Source organism: Molothrus ater, chromosome 6 (assembly GCF_012460135.2).
Source record: "Molothrus ater isolate BHLD 08-10-18 breed brown headed cowbird chromosome 6, BPBGC_Mater_1.1, whole genome shotgun sequence".
NCBI lineage: Eukaryota > Metazoa > Chordata > Aves > Passeriformes > Icteridae > Molothrus > Molothrus ater.
Window position 1 is genome coordinate 30179369 of NC_050483.2, and position 18638 is coordinate 30198006.

An 18638-nucleotide genomic window follows, 5' to 3' on the forward strand; every position below is an offset into this window, starting at 1 on the left:
TTCATTACTGATCACCTGCTCAATTTTAGTCACTGAATAAAACCCAGAAATAATTTACTAAGCACAACCCCTATCGCAGGCAATTTCTCCTGCACATGATTACCCCTCTCCTGTGTCATTTAGAATGATCCATGCTCCTTTCTGTAAAAAGGCACAAGTTAATGGAATAGTGGAAAATGCCTGCTTTTCATTCTAACATTGTAGCTGGTTAGTTCTAGTTCCTCTTACAAACACCTTTAGGAAGTCTTGCAGGAAATGCTATGGTCTATATGAGTGTACAGAAGGAAAACCATTTTTCCTATGCTGAGTGTTCTACACACAGGCCATTGTGGATGGCTCGTGACCAGTAATCTCAAGTGTGCCCTAACCTTCCCAAAGCAGGGTGATGCCTGAAAGCTTTCCCTGATATACAAAAAAAGGGTTAACATAAACATGATCATCTGTAAATGGAAATCAGAAAATGTACAAATTAAAAATTGACACAGAAATGTCCAACTTGGCTATATGGCCTTCCTGCAATTCTCAGTCCCATCTTCTTCCTTGCTACTAGCATTTATGTAACCTTTTTCCCTACAGGAGGAGCCAAATCTAAATCTATTCTGAACTCCCTGCTGTGAATCATTCTGTTAATTGGTCTGTAACATGAAAAGCAGAATGTTGCTGCTGAGAGTGACTGAAGGGTGAAATGAGACTGAGGAGCCTTCCAAGGCTATAAATAATTTCTTGGGAAGGAGATGAACCTTAAGATGTGTTTGCTCCAGAAAAAAACTTTGACCAATTATTCTGAGGTCAACAGCCTTGTTTTTCTAACTTGCCATTGGTATTTTCAGAAATAGCCTCTCTCTGCATGCCTGCTTCCCACCCAGTTTTTGCTCCTTGCCAGAGAGCCTTCCTATTCCCCGTAATCTGGGAGGACAGACTGTCCCTGTAGAGACATTAGTGAGCTCTTGAACTTTGTTGGAGGGAAGCAGCTTCCATTTGCCCTTTTATCTTTTGTACAAACCTGCTGAACTGATTAGGACATTGAAACACTTCAGACCTCTAATGGGAAGTAGTCCCCATTAGAGACAACTTCAGCAGTACTGCTTTTAAGCAACACTGTGCTGTGATATTTAACTAGCAAAATTATAATATTGATGACAGGGGAATAGTGATAGGAGTGAAAATTCAGTGGGTTTCTCTGCTGGTTCTTGCTATTTTATAGTGATCATAAAAAGGCTTGTAAAAATAGTTGTCTTTGAATCTTTTGGATTCTGGACCAATGCTTGAAAATGCTAAAAATACAAGGCAGGTTAAAAAAACTGCTGAATTAACTTGCCTTTGTTTTTTTAGAATTGAAAGTAATTTAACATATTTTTTGCAACTGATCCATTAATCTAAGTTCACATGAATATCAATACTGAGAAGATGTCTATTATACCAAAGTATAGTTCATGATGATGGATGGGACCTAAAACAAAAATAATTTTTACAGCTCTTCCTGACATGATTAGCCAAATTAAATGTTTATTACACATTTAGAGACAGTTCAAGTACATTAAAAAAAAATTAAATCATCCTGCAACTGGTAATACTTCTAAAACCTGATACAACTTTTGAAATACGTTGATTTTACTTGGACTCTTTTGTTTAGCAGTCAAAATGGACATACTACAAAATCCTAATTAAAATTGATTAATTCCTTGTTTTGCCTGTTACTTATCCCTTTGTCCATCATTTCGCATACAATACACAGAATTATAAATCAGGACTTGAAACAGCTGGAGAAACATTTTGGACTAACTCATGTTTTCCTGAACACAGCTGCCAGGTATGATTAAATGGACAGACTAAGAGTAGTTGAACATAACTTTTTTTCCCATTTCCCCAGTATGAGTAAAGAAATTTAATGAAAAAATCTCTTGAATTTGAGAACAAATCACGCAATGTGTCTATTAATGAATATTTATAGAGCACAGCAGGTCACAAACAGGTCATGCCTCAACTTGCTTTTAAAATCAATCCATGTATCAGCTAAGTTGCACACTCTTCTCACAAACCAACCTCAAACCAGGCTGCTGCCAGGCTTCCTCAAGATTGTTCTGATCGTTACCTATCTGCAAAAGCGTAATAAAACATTTATACACTTCATTTTGCAGCTATCAGTGTGCAAATTGGAAGCATCTTATGAAAACTGTTATTGGGCTGACATCCTTAAAAAATCTGTCAGCAAGAGGGGGTTAAATCACTCTTTTCTCTGCTTATGAATTGTTGTACCACTAGAAATCTCATGTCCTCAAACATTGGACCAGGGCAGAACGTTAGTGTATGCACTCCTATCAGACATGTCAGCACAATGCTCTGAAGTATTTTGGGATATCCTTGTTAGCTCCTTATGTAACTGTACTACCTCACTTTCTGAAATCATGTCCCAAGGCACATAGCAGGAGGGTCAGTACAGCTGTGTCCTACTTCACACCACATCCAAGACTACTGAATTTTGGAGCACTAGCAAGGCTTGTAAAAATACAAAACAAAATCTTACAGAAGAAAAATACATTAAAAAAAGAGAAAAGAAGTTGTGCTCACCTGCTCACCAGCCTGGGATTCTCCTATGATGAATCGATCTCCTGGGCCATCAGCAGCTGTTAAGAGGGACAACATAAATGGTAAACACTGAACCAAAACAAAAGGTGGCATTATAAATAAAGAACAGGAGAAGAGCAAAGATGATATAATGGTCAGTTCTTCAGTGACTTCAGTTCCTCATGACTAAGGTTATAGAAGTTCTGTAACCATTTTACATTTTACGTCCATTTGAGGTGTGTTTATTATTTTGAAAAACACTGGTTCTAGAAAACAGAGTATTTTTAACTGAAAATTTCTGGGCAGTATAAGGTCATGTAAAGGAAGACTAGGAGGAATTACATTAAAAACAAAGATTTAAGGGTGTTCATGATACTATTGCAATACTGAAAATTAGGAGTCTGAGATCACTGATTTAACAATTCTTCAGGACTTCCAATTTAGCAAATCTGCATTTTTACAGGGACGAGGAAGGCACAATTACTAATGACATTTAAACTCCCGCCTGCCTCAAAGGCCTTTCAGCAAGTTGCATTAGTAGTATGATAGGCTTTACCATGGTGTAAAGCTTGTGTGAAGCACAAGCTGCTCTGCCTTACCAAGCACAGCAGAGTGCTCAAGCAAACTAGGCTGGAAAGATCACATTTAAATCTCCATTATTACTAATCTTAAATCTGTAGCTGTAAAAAGTTGATTTCCTAGAGATGAAGTCTCACCAGTGACAACCTTAATCTTAATAACTTTGGTTTAACTTCAGGAGCCCTGAATGTACACCTAGGTAACCTTGTATCAAGAAGAACTACTTTAAGGAAGGATGTCCATTCAGTCTATGATTTATCACATTTGTACTCATGCACTGGCTGCAGCTTTGCAGATCATTATGGTACTTACCCATATTTGAAGACTAATAATTAACTTAGCTTTAAAAGCTTATCAAGCAGACTAATCTATGAGCTTTAGAGTGAACTCAAAAAGTAGAAAAGGACTCTTCAACTAGATAGCCTTGAATAATGCATGTAATATTACTGAAAACAGTTGTTAGGCCTGCACTGAAAAAAAAAGCGCTTTTATGATCCAGCAAAAGAAGAGAAAGAAATCCCTAATAGCCAAATTATTTTAAACCTGATAAAATGCTACTGAATTAGATTTTATTCTCCCACTAATAATAATATGGAGATAAAGTTTATAGATGATACACAACTGATATAAATGAGAAAAGGACAGGGATTTGGGCAGACATGTCACTGAGAGCTAATCCTTATATTTTTTGTAAGAAGCATCCATTAACGTAGTCAGTGTTATCTCTGCCTAAAAGCTTTTTTTTTTCCATATCCAAAGATAACAGGTTCACAAGAATAGAACAAAACAGTATAGAATAGAATAGAACTGCCTGATCAATTCAGGGCTAACCAAAATGTAAAACAAATTATTAAGGGCACTGTCCAAATGCCTTTGACACAAAGATAGGCTTGGGGCATCAACCCACTCTCTAGGAAGTATGTTCCAGTGTCTGCCCACCCTCTTGGTAAAGCAATATTTCCTGATGTCAAAGCTAAACCTTCCCTAGCGCAGCTTTCAGCCATTCCCACACATAATGTCACTGGACACCCTGTGCCCTTCCCCTCCACAGGGAGCTGTAGGGAGTCATGAGGTCACCTCTCAACATACTTTTCCTCAAACAAGACAAACCCAAAGTCCACAGCTGCTCCTCACTGGACATTCCTTCCAACCCTTTCACCAGCTTTAGTGCCATTCTCTGGATGCATCCAAATATCTCAGTGTTACTCTGCTTGAATTCACCACCAAAATTAGGTTTTGTGTGTTGGTTCTGTCAGAAGTTGCTGGAAATGACATTCATGATCACTCTGCTCATTCTGTGTGTTTACTGAGATTGTACTCGTGCTTGACCTTACCCTGCAGCAATCAGGTTGCAAGACAGCTTTGCCTTGATCCCAAGGCCCTTGTCACTCAGCATTCTACTCAGAGCTCATTCTCTTAGCTTTTCTCAGTGTTACCTGTATTTCTCTGGCTACATATGCACTCCCTAGACCACATTACTAGTCATTTTGGTCTGCCTGTTTCTCTTACACACTCATCTTGTGGACCTGAAATTTTATTTTTATATTGAATGTATGGGCAAGCTACTGGATTTCATCCGTTGCCTGGGTCTGCAGGCAGTCTATTTCATGGGCAGTTGCTTTCCATGGTTTCAACTGCCAGTAACAAAAAAGATATTTTAATGTCACTAGAAGAAAGTTGGCTATTGTGTACACATTTCAACATGGTGTTATGATTTAACTGCTACTACAATTAAGTCACTACTAGTATAATGTTTGATTCTGTACATTTTAAATTTCCTTCATAGACATATGAGGTGAGCATCGTTATTCTTACTTTATGAAGGGAAAAACTGACATACAGAGAAGCAACTGCCTCAAAGTGATGTGGCACCTAGTGGCAAAGCAGAGTGTGAATTCAGGTCTCCTGGGAAATCATATTTGCTGCTTGAAATGAATACAGTCATAAAGCTAATTTTATTTATATATGGCAGCTGCAGTATTTTTAAAGTAAGAACCTCTGCTTTTGAGGTGTCTACATAAGAGAACATTATGGTAAGTTCTTCGAAAATTCTCTGATGTAATCAATATCTGTAACAGTTCAACAAAGTAAAATACATATAAAAAATCCTCATTAAATCTATAACAGAGGAATAGAAGATGAATCCATAATTCAGAACCAGATGTTCTGTTATTGTCCAGAATTTTAAATGTTTCCAAGTAATGCACAAGCAACAGAGGTGTACACACATGGGTGTACATTTGCTCTTGTACACCTGTATCCACTTAAAAGATCTGAACTCAGCTTTGTGGCCTTCCTTCAAGACAGTGTGTTTTATATAACTGTGACCCCAGCAATGATCTGTATCAAATCTAAACCAAAATAACCCTTGCTGGATCCCAAACAGGTGAATTAACATGTTATAAAGCAGCAGACACTATACTACATGTCCAGAAAGTGAGCGTTTACCTCTGACAGCGTAACCATCTTTTACTGATGCTGGAAATGGTGGCAGATTATCTTTTGCATATACATCTTGAGCAAGGACTCGCCCCATTCCATCTAGAAAAAAGAGAAAAGAGTCTGTGTCATTACAGTGGGGGAAAGGGGGAAATGAAGTTAACAGCTGTGCCCTCCAATAGATGAAACGTATGTGTATGGGATAGAGAGATCCCTCAGGCTTTAGATTTTTGACCCTACATACAGGAAAAAAGACTAGAGTCTGAAAGCAATGATAAAGGATTTGTTTAAGTCTGTGCTCCTGGTTATGGTGAAATTGTTGACAATAGATTTGAATGCCAAGTATCCAAACCCAAAGGTGATAGCTCCAATTAAGGACCAGACAGAAAAAAAAGTATTTGTTTCTTCAGGACAACTTTTCCCCCTAAGATCTCTTGAATATATGCATTTTCTTTATTTTCCTTTATTTGAATTTTTATTACATTAAAAAAAAAAACCAAACTTGTAAAATGACATTTCAAAAGTGAATCCTGTGCACAGAAGGTGAGAGGTGATGAATTGAGAACATTAACAATGAACCAGTTTTCATAAATTGACAAAGAAGTTTGGCAATAGATTAGCTTCACCTAATTGCTGAGAGCATTTCTGCTAAATGGAGGGTGAGTGCACGTAGTCAGAATTATTTATATAAATTTACAGTGTTATAGTTCTAAATATTTTAATAGCTGTTTCAAACATACTCTTTCTCTTCACTTAGCAACTATGGCTGCTGAGCTGTAATTTGGCTCAGCCTCGCTGTAGAGACTGATAGGAATTATTTCACCTTCAGTCAAGTGGCTGGTACTTTTATGGAATCAGCAAGAGCTTTATTTTTTAGTATGACATGCAACAGAGTGGAAAATATGTAACTTGGCCCTTGATATAGTGTGAGAGAGAAAGCAGATTTATTATATGTGTGATTAGATACTGGGAAGGGACACATGGGTCAGAACTACTGAGACTGGCTTGATTCCAGCATGTCTAAGTAAAAGAAAGGGAAGCCCTGCTCATAGTAGAGGCCTGCTCTTAGTGTGCATTGTGGCACTGGAAGGCAATATCCTGCTGAAAGTATGATGGAGTGAGAGAATGCATGATTATTTCTGCCAGGAGAATTTGCATGGATACATGCTTTAGGGATTATGGTCTTTGAGACATGCCAAAAAAGAGAAGTGCATAAAGTGTGGTTCTTATTTTACAGAAGAGCTAGTGCTGCACACTAAATGGGCAAATTTTGTAAAAAAGTTCACCTACTTGATTTGAAAATGTTCAGCTCCAGTGAAGTGGTATTATAATGAAGATTGTATTTTACTTATTAACACAAAGTGATTTAGTTAGCAATTAATTATTGTAACTATAACAACATTGTGCTCACATCCTTATGTATCAACTTTCAGCCTGAAGTTACTGTTCACGCTGCATTGCTGAAATAACTATTGCCATGAAAATGCTGCTGAAACCTGTTAAAACAACTAGAAAAGCACTTTTGTAATGGCCATTAATTCACCTGTGTAAACCTGCATATCAGTGCCTGTGATACACAATACAGAGTTATTAGAAAGCTCACAGAAGCTTGTACGCTTATAGTGAGTAAAAGAATGCAGACACAGACATTTAAATTATAGCACAGAAAAGGCAGCTATCAAAGGCCTAGTAAAAACACCCTTTGTTCATACATGCACGAAATCTCATACAAAAGTGATACTACCAATTTTAGCAGGCATGTTGTGCCTTCATTTTGCTTCTTGTCTGCATGCAAAATCACACCAATTAGAGAGCAAAGTTGAACAGTATGTTCATGGCATACTGCCATGCAATGTTTGAAAGGAATAAATGGCTAACCAGTAATGGGAATGAATTTCATTACAAGAAGAAAAATGTAAGAATTATTTGCTGAAGCACCCTTAGGCATTTAAAATGAAGCAAGTCAGCAACTAGAGGGCAATCTTAAGTACCTCTGCAGTCTCTTTTAAGAAAATATTCTAAAAATACTGTTTGAGCCTATTTTGATTAATTGTAATTCAGAAAGATGTTCTGAATTATTTTAATGCCATCAAACTGCCCCTTATGATGCTCATGGCTTTCTGACACAAAATGGAGAATTACATTAAACTGACTTTTCAAATATGGGTATTTGTAAAGCTGAGGTGGTGAACCTGGTACAGTTCCATGAAGAACTTTGATTTCTCTGGGGCACAACAATAGGAGACATCTTGTACTAGGAAGTGATGGATTTTGTAAATCCTGCCCTGGTAGCACTGCAGTGTGATATGAAAAGTCAATGCTACTAAACCAATCAGTTAGGCTCTTGGACTAGACAAGAATAAATGTGCTTTTCTCTGGCTTAAGCTCATAAAATATAAATTGCCTCTGTATTTTAATTTTATTATCAATTAAACTTCTGCGTCTTAGTTTCAGAATAATAATAATAATCATGTTGTCTAAAAAATTAACCTTATGTGTCCACAGACCTATACTCAGGTAATTGCATTTATTTGGAATAAAAGCCTAACTCGGGGCTTCGTACCAGATATCAATGATGCCAGGTGGGAAATATGCTTCAGATGCCTTGGGTTTATGACACTTCCTTAAAATGCTTTAGGACAGTCCATATTTTTAACATATGAAAGAGGTTAAATTATCTATATGGTCACTGAGCAACACACCAGTGTGAAAGTCATGTTTCAAAAGACAACTTTAATAATTCTCTCCCTTATGTTAGGAGAGAATAGGTAGATCTGTGAGACTACAGCCTACCTTGACTTAATCAAGAATAAAATCAGGTCTGTACTGGGTATTTGTACAGAATAACATTCAGCTGCTTTATTTATGAGGATGAATGCTATGAAATATGTTTAGTTTTAACTAAATCAGGTTAAATTATTTAGGCAATTAGGACTCCTAGAATTTTGCACATTTCACTTTCCTTGGAGAGAAACTGTGTTCCTGAAAGATAGTTCAGAAGCTCAGTTGTAATTCAAGACACAAAATCACAAAGAAAACAAACACAGCACAATAGGGCTTTTCTAAGTAGAGTTTCAGACCTCCAGAACTAAATTTATACAATTTTCTGAAATTTGATGTATATTAAAAAAAAAAAGAAAAAAAAAGAACCTGTTACTAATTTGTCTGTATAACATTGTGGTGAACCTTTAAGAACTTCTGAAAATGCATTTCCATCTTGGGATTTGTAGATACAAATTACAAATCTACAATGTAGATTAAGAGAATTGAATTTGCAGTATCTCAGACACAGACATGTCCCTTTAGGCTGTCTCCTATAGGCTCAATCCTGAAATTTCATAGGATATACTTGGAAAACACACAGTGCTAAAATGAGCATATACTACTTAAAAAATAAATTGCAAGATAAAATCTTGCTCTACAGTGCAAAAATATGAAGGAATTGTTGGTATAATCATGTGAACATTAAATCAAGAATCTGTCTCTGAACCTGCTCATAGTACCATCAATCTAATGCTTGTGTTTTGGGTGAGAGGGAAGAGGGTCAAAACTAAAGTGACTCAGCAGACTCAGTTCATTACTTTTGAAAGAATAAGACTGTCAGGAATAACAATACATACATTCTGGACTTAGAATCTTTTATTTTATTATTCTTCTTTTATTCAAAGAAGAATAATAATCCTACAGTACCTTAACTGTATCTGACATACCAAAATAAATATATGATGTGCTTATCAGGGAGGCAGATGCCAGTCTTTCATCCTTTATTTCAGGAGTTCAGGGTTGCATACGCATTTATTTGGACTAAATGTACCCAACACTGCAGCTCATCATATTGTTCACAAAGGGCTGTCTTAGAAAAGACATTTAACTGACAGCTACCCAAAAGGCCCAATAGTTATGCTCAGGCATTTATGCCTTAGTGCCTTCAAATCTGCATGCCATTATGAAAGTGCAGGATGTATTATGCATATTCCTTGTTGATCCAGTATTGGTGCTGCTCTGAATGCAGGGTATGGAGCATTTTCTCAGAAATCCTGCTGCCAAGGCATAGAGGAGCACTGAACTCTGCTTGGAGTCAGTGCACAGGTGTGATAATGCACAGGTGTGATATTGCATACAGTCTGCTAAATCAGTATGCCAATATGAAGACATCTTGAAGGCTTCTGGTACCACAAAGTTTTGGTAAAGAACATGAAAACTTTGAACTTCCAAGCCAGAAGACAGAATATTCCATTCAGTAACTGTTTGTGCCTCTCCGCTGTCTGTAGCGCACCAGTGTCCCAGATGTTTCTGCCTTTTGAGGTTTATAGTTCCACAATCTCTTCACTCACCACCTTACTTTTGGACTGATCTGAATCTGGAAGGATCCCTGGAAGAGGTTTCTGCTTCCCTACCTAGTTTAGGTTTACTTGCCAGCATGGTTTCTGGCAGTTTAGGTTTACTTGCCAGCATATTTCCTGTCATGGTTTTGTTATGTGCCCAGAACATCTCCCAGATAACGTCTAGGCTTGATGTAAGGAATAGCAGAAGCATAGGGAGGCACCTAATAGATATTATGAATACAGTATTTCAGGAAGCAGGATAGTTTAGCTGAATAAACATGAGAGATGCCTTGCTAATTCCTTTCAGGGCCAGAAAAATGACTTCATCTATCCCTACTTATTCATGAGTATAGATACAGTCACAAAGTCTGATATTTTGCTTGCTTTTTGGTGCCTTTGAAGACAATCTCACTGTATAAATCAAAACGAGTTACTCTTTAATTACCAAGTTTCGAATGATGAAACATTAAAAGGAAGTAATTTCAGAAAATGATCATGTAGTGTTAGATTAGAAAAGGAACTGTATTTATGAGAAGAAGAGGAAAATTCTGGAATGACTAGCAGGCTAACTAGAAACTGGAAAAAGAGACTGAGATGAACTGTTAAAGATAAAGACATGGAAAAAAGTGATCTGGAATCAATAATCACTTTGCTTTGATCATTAATCTCGGATAGGAAAGGGACTTAGTGAGAATCTTCCACAGTGAGACAACAGAAGGAGCCAATCACAGTAAAGCTTTCAGCTACTCGGCAGCTACAAAAGTCCACTGAGGCATGTTCAGGTTGAGTATAATATGTTTCCTGCATATAATACAAACAGGAAGAAAATCAATTTATGTATTTTATTAGTGTTCCATTACAGACTCCTTCAGGGAGCACCACTGAATTCAACTAACATTCTCCTAACTTTGAAAGGTTTCCCCTATTTCAGGTAGTTCCTAAAGCAGTTTCTCCTGGAAAAAGCACTGTTTCAGACACCTCACAATATTAAGAAAAGAGAAGGAAGTTTGCCAAATAGGGAAGAAATCACCCTCAAGCTCACAAAGAATCCAATTTAACATACCTCTGTAATTGATGATTTCTGTTCCAAGCACTGGGGTCATCTCCAGAACTGTGATGAAGGCCTTGTCCATAGATGTCAATGGGAATGGAGACATGCGATGTCTTCTTGCTACCTTGGTAATGTCAACAGCACTGTGACCTGCAATGAGAAAGAACAAATTCATGTAGGCTACAGTGAGCAGATTCATGTAGTGATGTTAATTTAAACCATTTTACTGAAACTAATCAGCACTTTGGAGCAAATTAAATGAGTTAGTTATCAGTATTGAGCTTTCATGTCTGACCCTGGGAAGACACTGTATTCAACTAGAATCAAGAGAGTGCATATCCTTATCTGTAGTGAAGAACATACCAGAAGTCTCAATGAGCATAAAAAGACAGGTTAATGTACAACAGAAGCCCTGCCAGGTGATGCAGTATTTTACACTGAGGATGATAATCTGAGACTAATTCAGTTCTATGAACTCAGGACAATTCACTCCGTTCTGTTTGCACAAACACATCTCAACATACTCTGATAAAGCACAACAATGGACACTGTGCCAGTGACCCTACAATCCAAGAGTGAGATGGGACTCCAAAGGTTTGAAAGGAAGATAGAGAGAGCACAATGAAATTACTGGGCAGTCAAGGCAGCAGACAGTGTCTCCAGCTAGTGGGCGTCCTATCCATTGTCAAGGTTTTGTTGTCACCATAGCAAAGTGTTTAAATGTATGATTGGAGTGAAGGCAGTAGGACAACCTAAGAAAGCTTGCTTTTCCTGGATGTGAGGGACAGGTAGGGAGAAAATATGACAGAAATTGTTTGAAAATGAAACCAACAGTGTGTTTGATTTCATGATACTTACTGAGAGATTAAACAAGGGGACAGCAAGCTTTGAAGGATTTTGGAAGTGAAGATGAGCAACTGAAGAGAGAACTATTGCAGGAATATATAAACAAGAGCAACAAATATAAACTGAAAGATTCAGATAATTGCAATTGCAGAGTATCTTGAAAGGATTTACCTTGAACAAGAAGGTATTTATGAGAGCCAAAGTGGATGATGTTCTATACGTGATATGTAATGATATTCCTAAGTAACATAAACTACAGTACAGAAAGCATTAGATAATAGAAACTAATTTTTAATGACATGATTTTGCTTTGCAGTCACTACATAAATATCTCATTTGTTGCTGCACATGCCTTCAGATTCTGAAAAAAAAAATTATTGCTTCAAGGGTAGTCTTCTAATAAAAAGCAAGTAAAAAGTAGCACAACAATCATGCAGTCTAAGCCCTTCCTTCAGAAGAGGAGGTTTCTTAATTAATCTATATATACAATACTTGTTCAGCACTAACACATGCTTACCTTTTCATGTGAGACATTGTTCACTAATTTTTTTTTGCTATTAACAGAGTAACTACCTTTCAGAGGAAGAAGTAGAGACAAGTAAAACTGCCCACCTAATTCTTCCAGGAATGATTCTGGAAGAAATTCTTTGAACAATCTCTTTGTACGTATTTAGAAGATAACATGATGAAATAAAGCAGGCACTGTGAATTTGTCAAGCACAAATAATTTTTAATTGATTTAATTCTTTTCCTTAAGATAGCAGTTGGCATTCTGAAGAAGAGAGAAACAACCAATGAGACATTTTCTAACTATATTAAGACTTTGCAAACTCAAACCTAACTTTCACATAAGAAAACTAGGGACAAATGATCCAAATTAAACTATTGTAAGGTAAAAGTGTAGCATGGAAAAACTGCATTCCTGGTTTTAACAATGGGGATCTCCCTAGCAAGCTTACATTTCTGAGTTATCATGTCTGTTTTTTGTTGACAACATCATTAAAGAGGAAAAGGAAAGCATTTGTGAAATACAGTTAAACTTCCCACACCTGCCTCTGCATAGAGAAAGAAGCCCTGCTTTAACAGCACTGTAATTCCTGAAGGTCCAGCAGATTCCACACAATACATGCCGAAAACCTTCTCCTGATGTTTTAAGTTGGAAATTATGAAGGAAAATGCTAAGAAAAAACATGTCACAGCAATGAAAGCTGAGGGAATTGTGTGGCAGTGAACAACCTTTATTCTATTGCCACTAGATGCTTTTACTGCTTCTAGCAGTAATTTCACTGCTACTTAAAACTCACTGTTAGCTACTTCAGAAACTGACATTTCACCTCTTTAAACCTTAAAAAGTGATAGAATTCACAGGTTTTCAATGCTTTGACTGGTCCCCAGAGAACAACCTTCAGATTTACAAGTCTGTCGCTAATGCATGTCATTTGCTTAAGTCAAAGGTTCTGTAAAATCTTCTGAGAAATGCATTATCCAACATAGACTTTTTGGAAATAGTTAAAATTCCCTAACCTCTGATATCTTTTTTTCCAACACCAAAAGTAATACCCATTATTTCTGCAAGAAAAGTCAAGAAAATAGAGCCCCTTTAGGTTTAATATTAGCATGAATAGCCTTTATGAAGGAAGGAAGATAGATGCTGGTGTAACTACTAACCTTTCTCTCTCCCATTTCTTCCTACAAACAAATGCTAACACTTCTATTAGAGGTATCACAGATTTAAATAGACCCAGAGACAAACAAATGATTTTTTAAAACTGTAAAACTACTAAATGGCACTTTAATTACAAGCAAATGACATTAAACAACTCCTCAGACTTCACCAAGTTATCTTTCACTAATGTGAAATGTCAGATAGCTCTAAAAATAACTACTTACTTTAAGCTGCACTTTGTACAACAAAATAATCCTCTAGCTTTGAAGCAGCTAATTCAATTGGTTGCATAAGGCAGAAAATTCTTGACAGCCTGCTCTTTTACCACCAAAACAACTTCCTAGTCCTGTCATTATACATATACATGCACATATGGTGGATCAAATTTTAGACTAGAAAAGATTCTCGCAACACAAAGAAAAAGAATTGTGCAAATTAAACTAGACATCATCTGGATCAAATGTGAACTCTTAACCTTTGCACTTTTGGTTTGGTTCTATGTAATCCAACATTCAAATTCATGTTTAAGTATGAAATAAAAATATGTACATTCAAGTTGAGAATCTCCATTTTCATTGTCTTTGAGTGTTAATTCTTGCCCATAAAACCTGCACACACATGATCATTTACAACAAAACATCACAAACAACACAGACCTCCATGTCATTAGAAATACAACTTGAAAAATAAATTAAAAGGTGACTCTCCATTAATACATGAACACTATGAGCTATTTACAGTTTTACCTTTGGACTGGATTTCTCTGTCTTAAGCTACTAAATTTCTGCTGCAAACCCACTTAGTCCCAGCTCTGACCTGACTATCATTTACTGTCTTCTGAGCAGTTCTAGTTTCTCAATAGAGCTAGGAAGTTTCTGCACTTACTTGCTCTGAGGATGTTCTCCTTGCTGCTGCACCTAGACTGGACCTGCAGAGAGAGCACAGAGTCTGTGAGCTACAGAAGTTAACAAGAATGCAAAATACAGAGATAAAATGGGCAAGCTCCTGGGATCTAAGACAGAGGCTATACATATTTTCAGCAACATTTTTGCTGAAATTTTGCATGAGATAAGTATATTTAAGCAGAAGGGTATATTTAAGCTGATGGTCAGAATCTGATACAAGTAATTTGATGCTACACCCCTCCCACAAGAAACAAGATGACCTAAGGACAGTAAGTGAGAAAAATCAAAGAACAGTCCTTAAGATTATGTGTTAAGCATCAGTTTTCAACAGAAAATCCACATTTTCTTATACAGCTGTAATTACAGTAGCTCTGAATCAAGGTCCTGTTTTATGATTGGATAGAATACTAACAAAACTATATGACCTGATTTAAAATTCTATAGCTAATATTTTCAGGTATTGAGAGTTTAAAATATTTAGTTTCAATTATGTTGATTCTGAAAATGTTTAGTAAGAAATCTTCACAATTGTATAAGCAACACACAACTGTCTAAAGGGCTCCTGGATGGAGCTGATAAATTTACTCTGCTGTTCCTATTTGTTTAAAAGAAATGCTATGTTCGTTTTGAATTTTGTAGCAGAATTCTACTTTAAAAAGTAACTGTGTGAAAATGACATGGTTTCTCAACAACCCCTATTTTTTGATGCTTAGCTACCACTGTGCTATTCCAGATAGATTAGTCTGACTACAGGGAAATTGGGCCATTCACATGGGTCTAATATTCTAGTAACACTGGATATTTACAATTCTGTTTACTATGCAGATTTTAAAAAGATTTTTTTTTAAGGAGTATCAGCCCTGTAAACATCACACAGTTGAAACTTGTAATTCTTCTCAGGTTTGGAAAGACAGCACCATGTATAATAACCCTGAAGTTGCAAGTTTTCAGATGGACTACTCTCAGGCCAGATGACTGAACTGGCAGCACTTGAATAGAAAGCATTTTGTATGGACAAAACCCCAGCTAAAGTAAACTTCACAGTTTAGACAAACCTCTGAGATAGTAAGAACTGAATCCTTCTCTTTTTTACGTTATTGACAAAGGTCTTTTAAATTTCAATGAGAATAAAGTAAAAGTGTGTACATGTAGTGAAAGATGTGGAATAGCACAGGTGATGCTGAGGGTGCAATTTCCCAGCAGAACATCTGTCTCTGCTGCAAAAGCAAAGGAGTGAATCCAGATTATCTTTCAGACCTCACTCTGGACTTGCAGTCACAGAAAAATTGCCTGGAAAGTGAATATATATTATCTATCAATTGATGAAGAATAATAAACCCCCAACCCCTCAAAAGCTGTCTTCAGAAAGGAACAACCATTTAAGTCTGAAACAAATGGTGCCCCAGCTTCTAAACCTCTTTCTTCTGTTCCACAGCAGCTTGCCCCAGATAGATAGTCACATAAAAAAATTGGATTCTACAGCGCAACACAATCTACTTATTGTAATGGAATAACTTATGGAAAGTAATGTTGCAACTTAGAGTGGTTTATGGAGTCCTTCCCTGAAAAAAACTCTTGTTTAACAAAAACAAACAGAAAAACCCCACACCCTCCCCACTTCCCACCAAAAATACTATACAAGAAAACTGCAAACAAAATAGTAATGATGCCCAAATTTGGCCCAGAGTTGTTTTACCAGATTTCAAAGGCATAAAATGAACTCTCTTTGGAAGAAATAAATATTTACCTATAATTTACCAAAGGACAATTCTGGACCAAAAAGGTGGTATAATGGCAGGAAAGAAAACACAAAAGAAAGAGAAGCACAGTTTGAGAGGGAGAGAGAAGCAGGATGGATGTGGCAAGGCAGAAGATGGTGTATGCAAAAGGAGACATGGGCCTATGTGTGTAAGACTACTGTTTAAAATGGAAGAGGCTCTCTTATTTCTCACTGAAAAACATGAAAAGAGAAAATGAGGAATGGACCTGCTGCAAAATAACCAAGCGATTCAGCAACTGTGGAATGAAATTCAGTGAGATAACACAATCCTAAAGAAAAAGGCAAAAAACCAAAAATACAAAACACAAACATCTGAAACAATCTACTAAAACAAACTAAGTAAAATATGTGATCCAAAGGACACAGATAAAAGCTACTAGAGAAGGAGGAAAAATGTTAGCAGACAAAGACAGTGCTAAAGAAGTAAAATGGAAGTCAAGAAAGAGTCTTTCAACAAAGTGGAGGAACAGAAGGAGCCCAAACCCATAGCGCAAAGCAATGTTTGCGAATGGAAAACAGCTCCTTTGAGCAGTAATAGTTACTCTCGAGTTGTAGCCTCTATTCCTCCTCAGTTCATCTTTAAGCCCTTCCAACCTATAGTGGAGCTAGTGTATGGACAAAAACAAGAGATTTATAATGAACAGAGCAGCTAAGATTTGCAGATCAAATCTTCTAATATAAAAAAACGTGCTGACAAAGTTTTGCTCTTAAAATGTCCAAATGACAATGGTAACAAAAGACAGCTGGCTTCACATACAGCCTCTCACAGGTCATTTTTTTAATTCTGTGCACACAGAGGACTTCATATTTACTTTTTGATTTCTTACACCCAGCCTAAAGTTTCCATGTTATCACTCACCTGATGGGCAACATATGCAGTATGAGAAATAATTTGCTTCCCACAAATTTTAAAAGCAGCTGTGGAAGAGGAATCCATGATAATAAAATAAAAGGCTTGATCAGCTAGACTTGATCGTTTCCCAACCTATGCTCACAGCTGCAGAATACAAACCATGTTTTAACATAACTGACATCAAAATTAGTTATTACATAATACTTCTGTTTAATATGAATTGCACATTCTTATCCTAAATGTTATTTTTAATCAAAACTCCAGTAAAATGATTTTTAATAAAACCCACCAGTTCCCTAACACATACAGTTTTGGCAGCAATGGAGCTTTTTATAAACGGGGTCATGTGCTTTAAGTGCCTTTTAAAATATTAATTATTTGTATGTTTTACTACTTTGTTATTTGTGACATTTACAAAAAATCTGTATTCTTTTCACAGCTATTGTTAACTGAGGAAACTGTGCTACATTGCATATAGTACCATGACTGGCTAGGGAGAATTATTATAAGGAGAATTTACTGTAATTCTTCTCATTCACAGGTAGTTACACAAATTACAACCTATGGCTGTCTTTTCTTTCACAGGGAAAGTATAGACTTATTGTTTGTCCATTCTACAGCCTCTTGGCTCACAATCTATCTTCGCAGAAGATACATTGGGCTACCAGCCAGTACCATTCCCTTGCATAGTTCAGACAGAATGTAACCAAACCCAAAGCATTCAGTTCACATTACTCTGTATTTTAAACAAATTGGATTTTATGTTCTTGAAAATGTAACTTCATCATGTTGGAATGCAGAGTAAGCTTTCTCCCATAAGCTGAAGTAGTAAATAGAATGTGAAATACAGTACTCAAAAATAAATAAAGGGAATGGTAAAAATAAAGAGTCCTGCTGACAACTTTTATCTATTGGTCATGATTGGTCTGAAAAAAAAAACCAAAACAGTGGCTGTACTAAATTGGATTAATTTAAATTTACATAATATGTTTTGCTGCAAATAAAAATCAGTCTAAAATTTTTTTTTCAAGAAAAATAGAAAAAGACACAAAGAAAAGTTCATGCTACGAGTGAAAAATTCATGTGAAAAATAATGAAAAAAGAAAACTGAGAAACCCTTTAACACTCTACACCATGACTGTTAGGAATTGTTAGAGAAATTACTTACCTTTTTAAAGTCATAACAAGATTAGCACAGAGTATTAAGTCAGCTCTTCATTATGGGAGGTACAATTAAAAGCCATCGGTTATAATAAAACAAATTGCTAGACAAAGGTGAAGAGTTTCCAGCCCAATATGAAAAGCTAACTCTTACAGGAGTACATTTGAACTCAATACTACAACATGAAGAACAATTCAGAACAACGACATCAAAACATGAGTTACCACCAACAGCAAGAGCCCATTTCTCAGGAATACAGAGCCTGCAGGAGGCTGGCCCATAACCTTTAGCACTTATGGGGAAGCTCCACTCTGAGGAAAGCATGCAGAAGGTGGAACCACCAGCAGAAACCCAGACATAGGCAGACACAGAGGACTAAGGTACAGCAGCGGGAATGAGTTTGCCAAGCTGTAATGAAGGAAGCAGGGGAAGCAAAGCACAGCAGCTGTTTACAATTTCAGAACTGC

General features: G+C 36.6%; 1 protein-coding gene across 25 annotated transcripts in view; it reads right to left on the reverse strand.

The window, feature by feature from the left end:
* Positions 1-18638, reverse strand: part of GPHN (gephyrin) — a 269940-nt gene that overhangs the window by 34916 nt on the left and 216386 nt on the right. For 13 of the 25 annotated variants that reach the window (XM_036383548.2, XM_036383546.2, XM_036383544.2 and 10 more), the window contains 4 exons: positions 14357-14399; positions 10972-11109; positions 5593-5685; positions 2569-2624 (listed from right to left, as the gene is read on the reverse strand). In XM_036383548.2, the coding sequence (XP_036239441.1) occupies positions 2569-2624; positions 5593-5685; positions 10972-11109; positions 14357-14399 (330 nt within the window). Of the gene's footprint in view, positions 1-2568; positions 2625-5592; positions 5686-10971; positions 11110-14356; positions 14400-16698; positions 16762-18638 lie in introns of all 25 variants that reach the window. The other 12 variants (XM_036383547.2, XM_036383538.2, XM_036383545.2 and 9 more) reach the window with 1 other exon arrangement.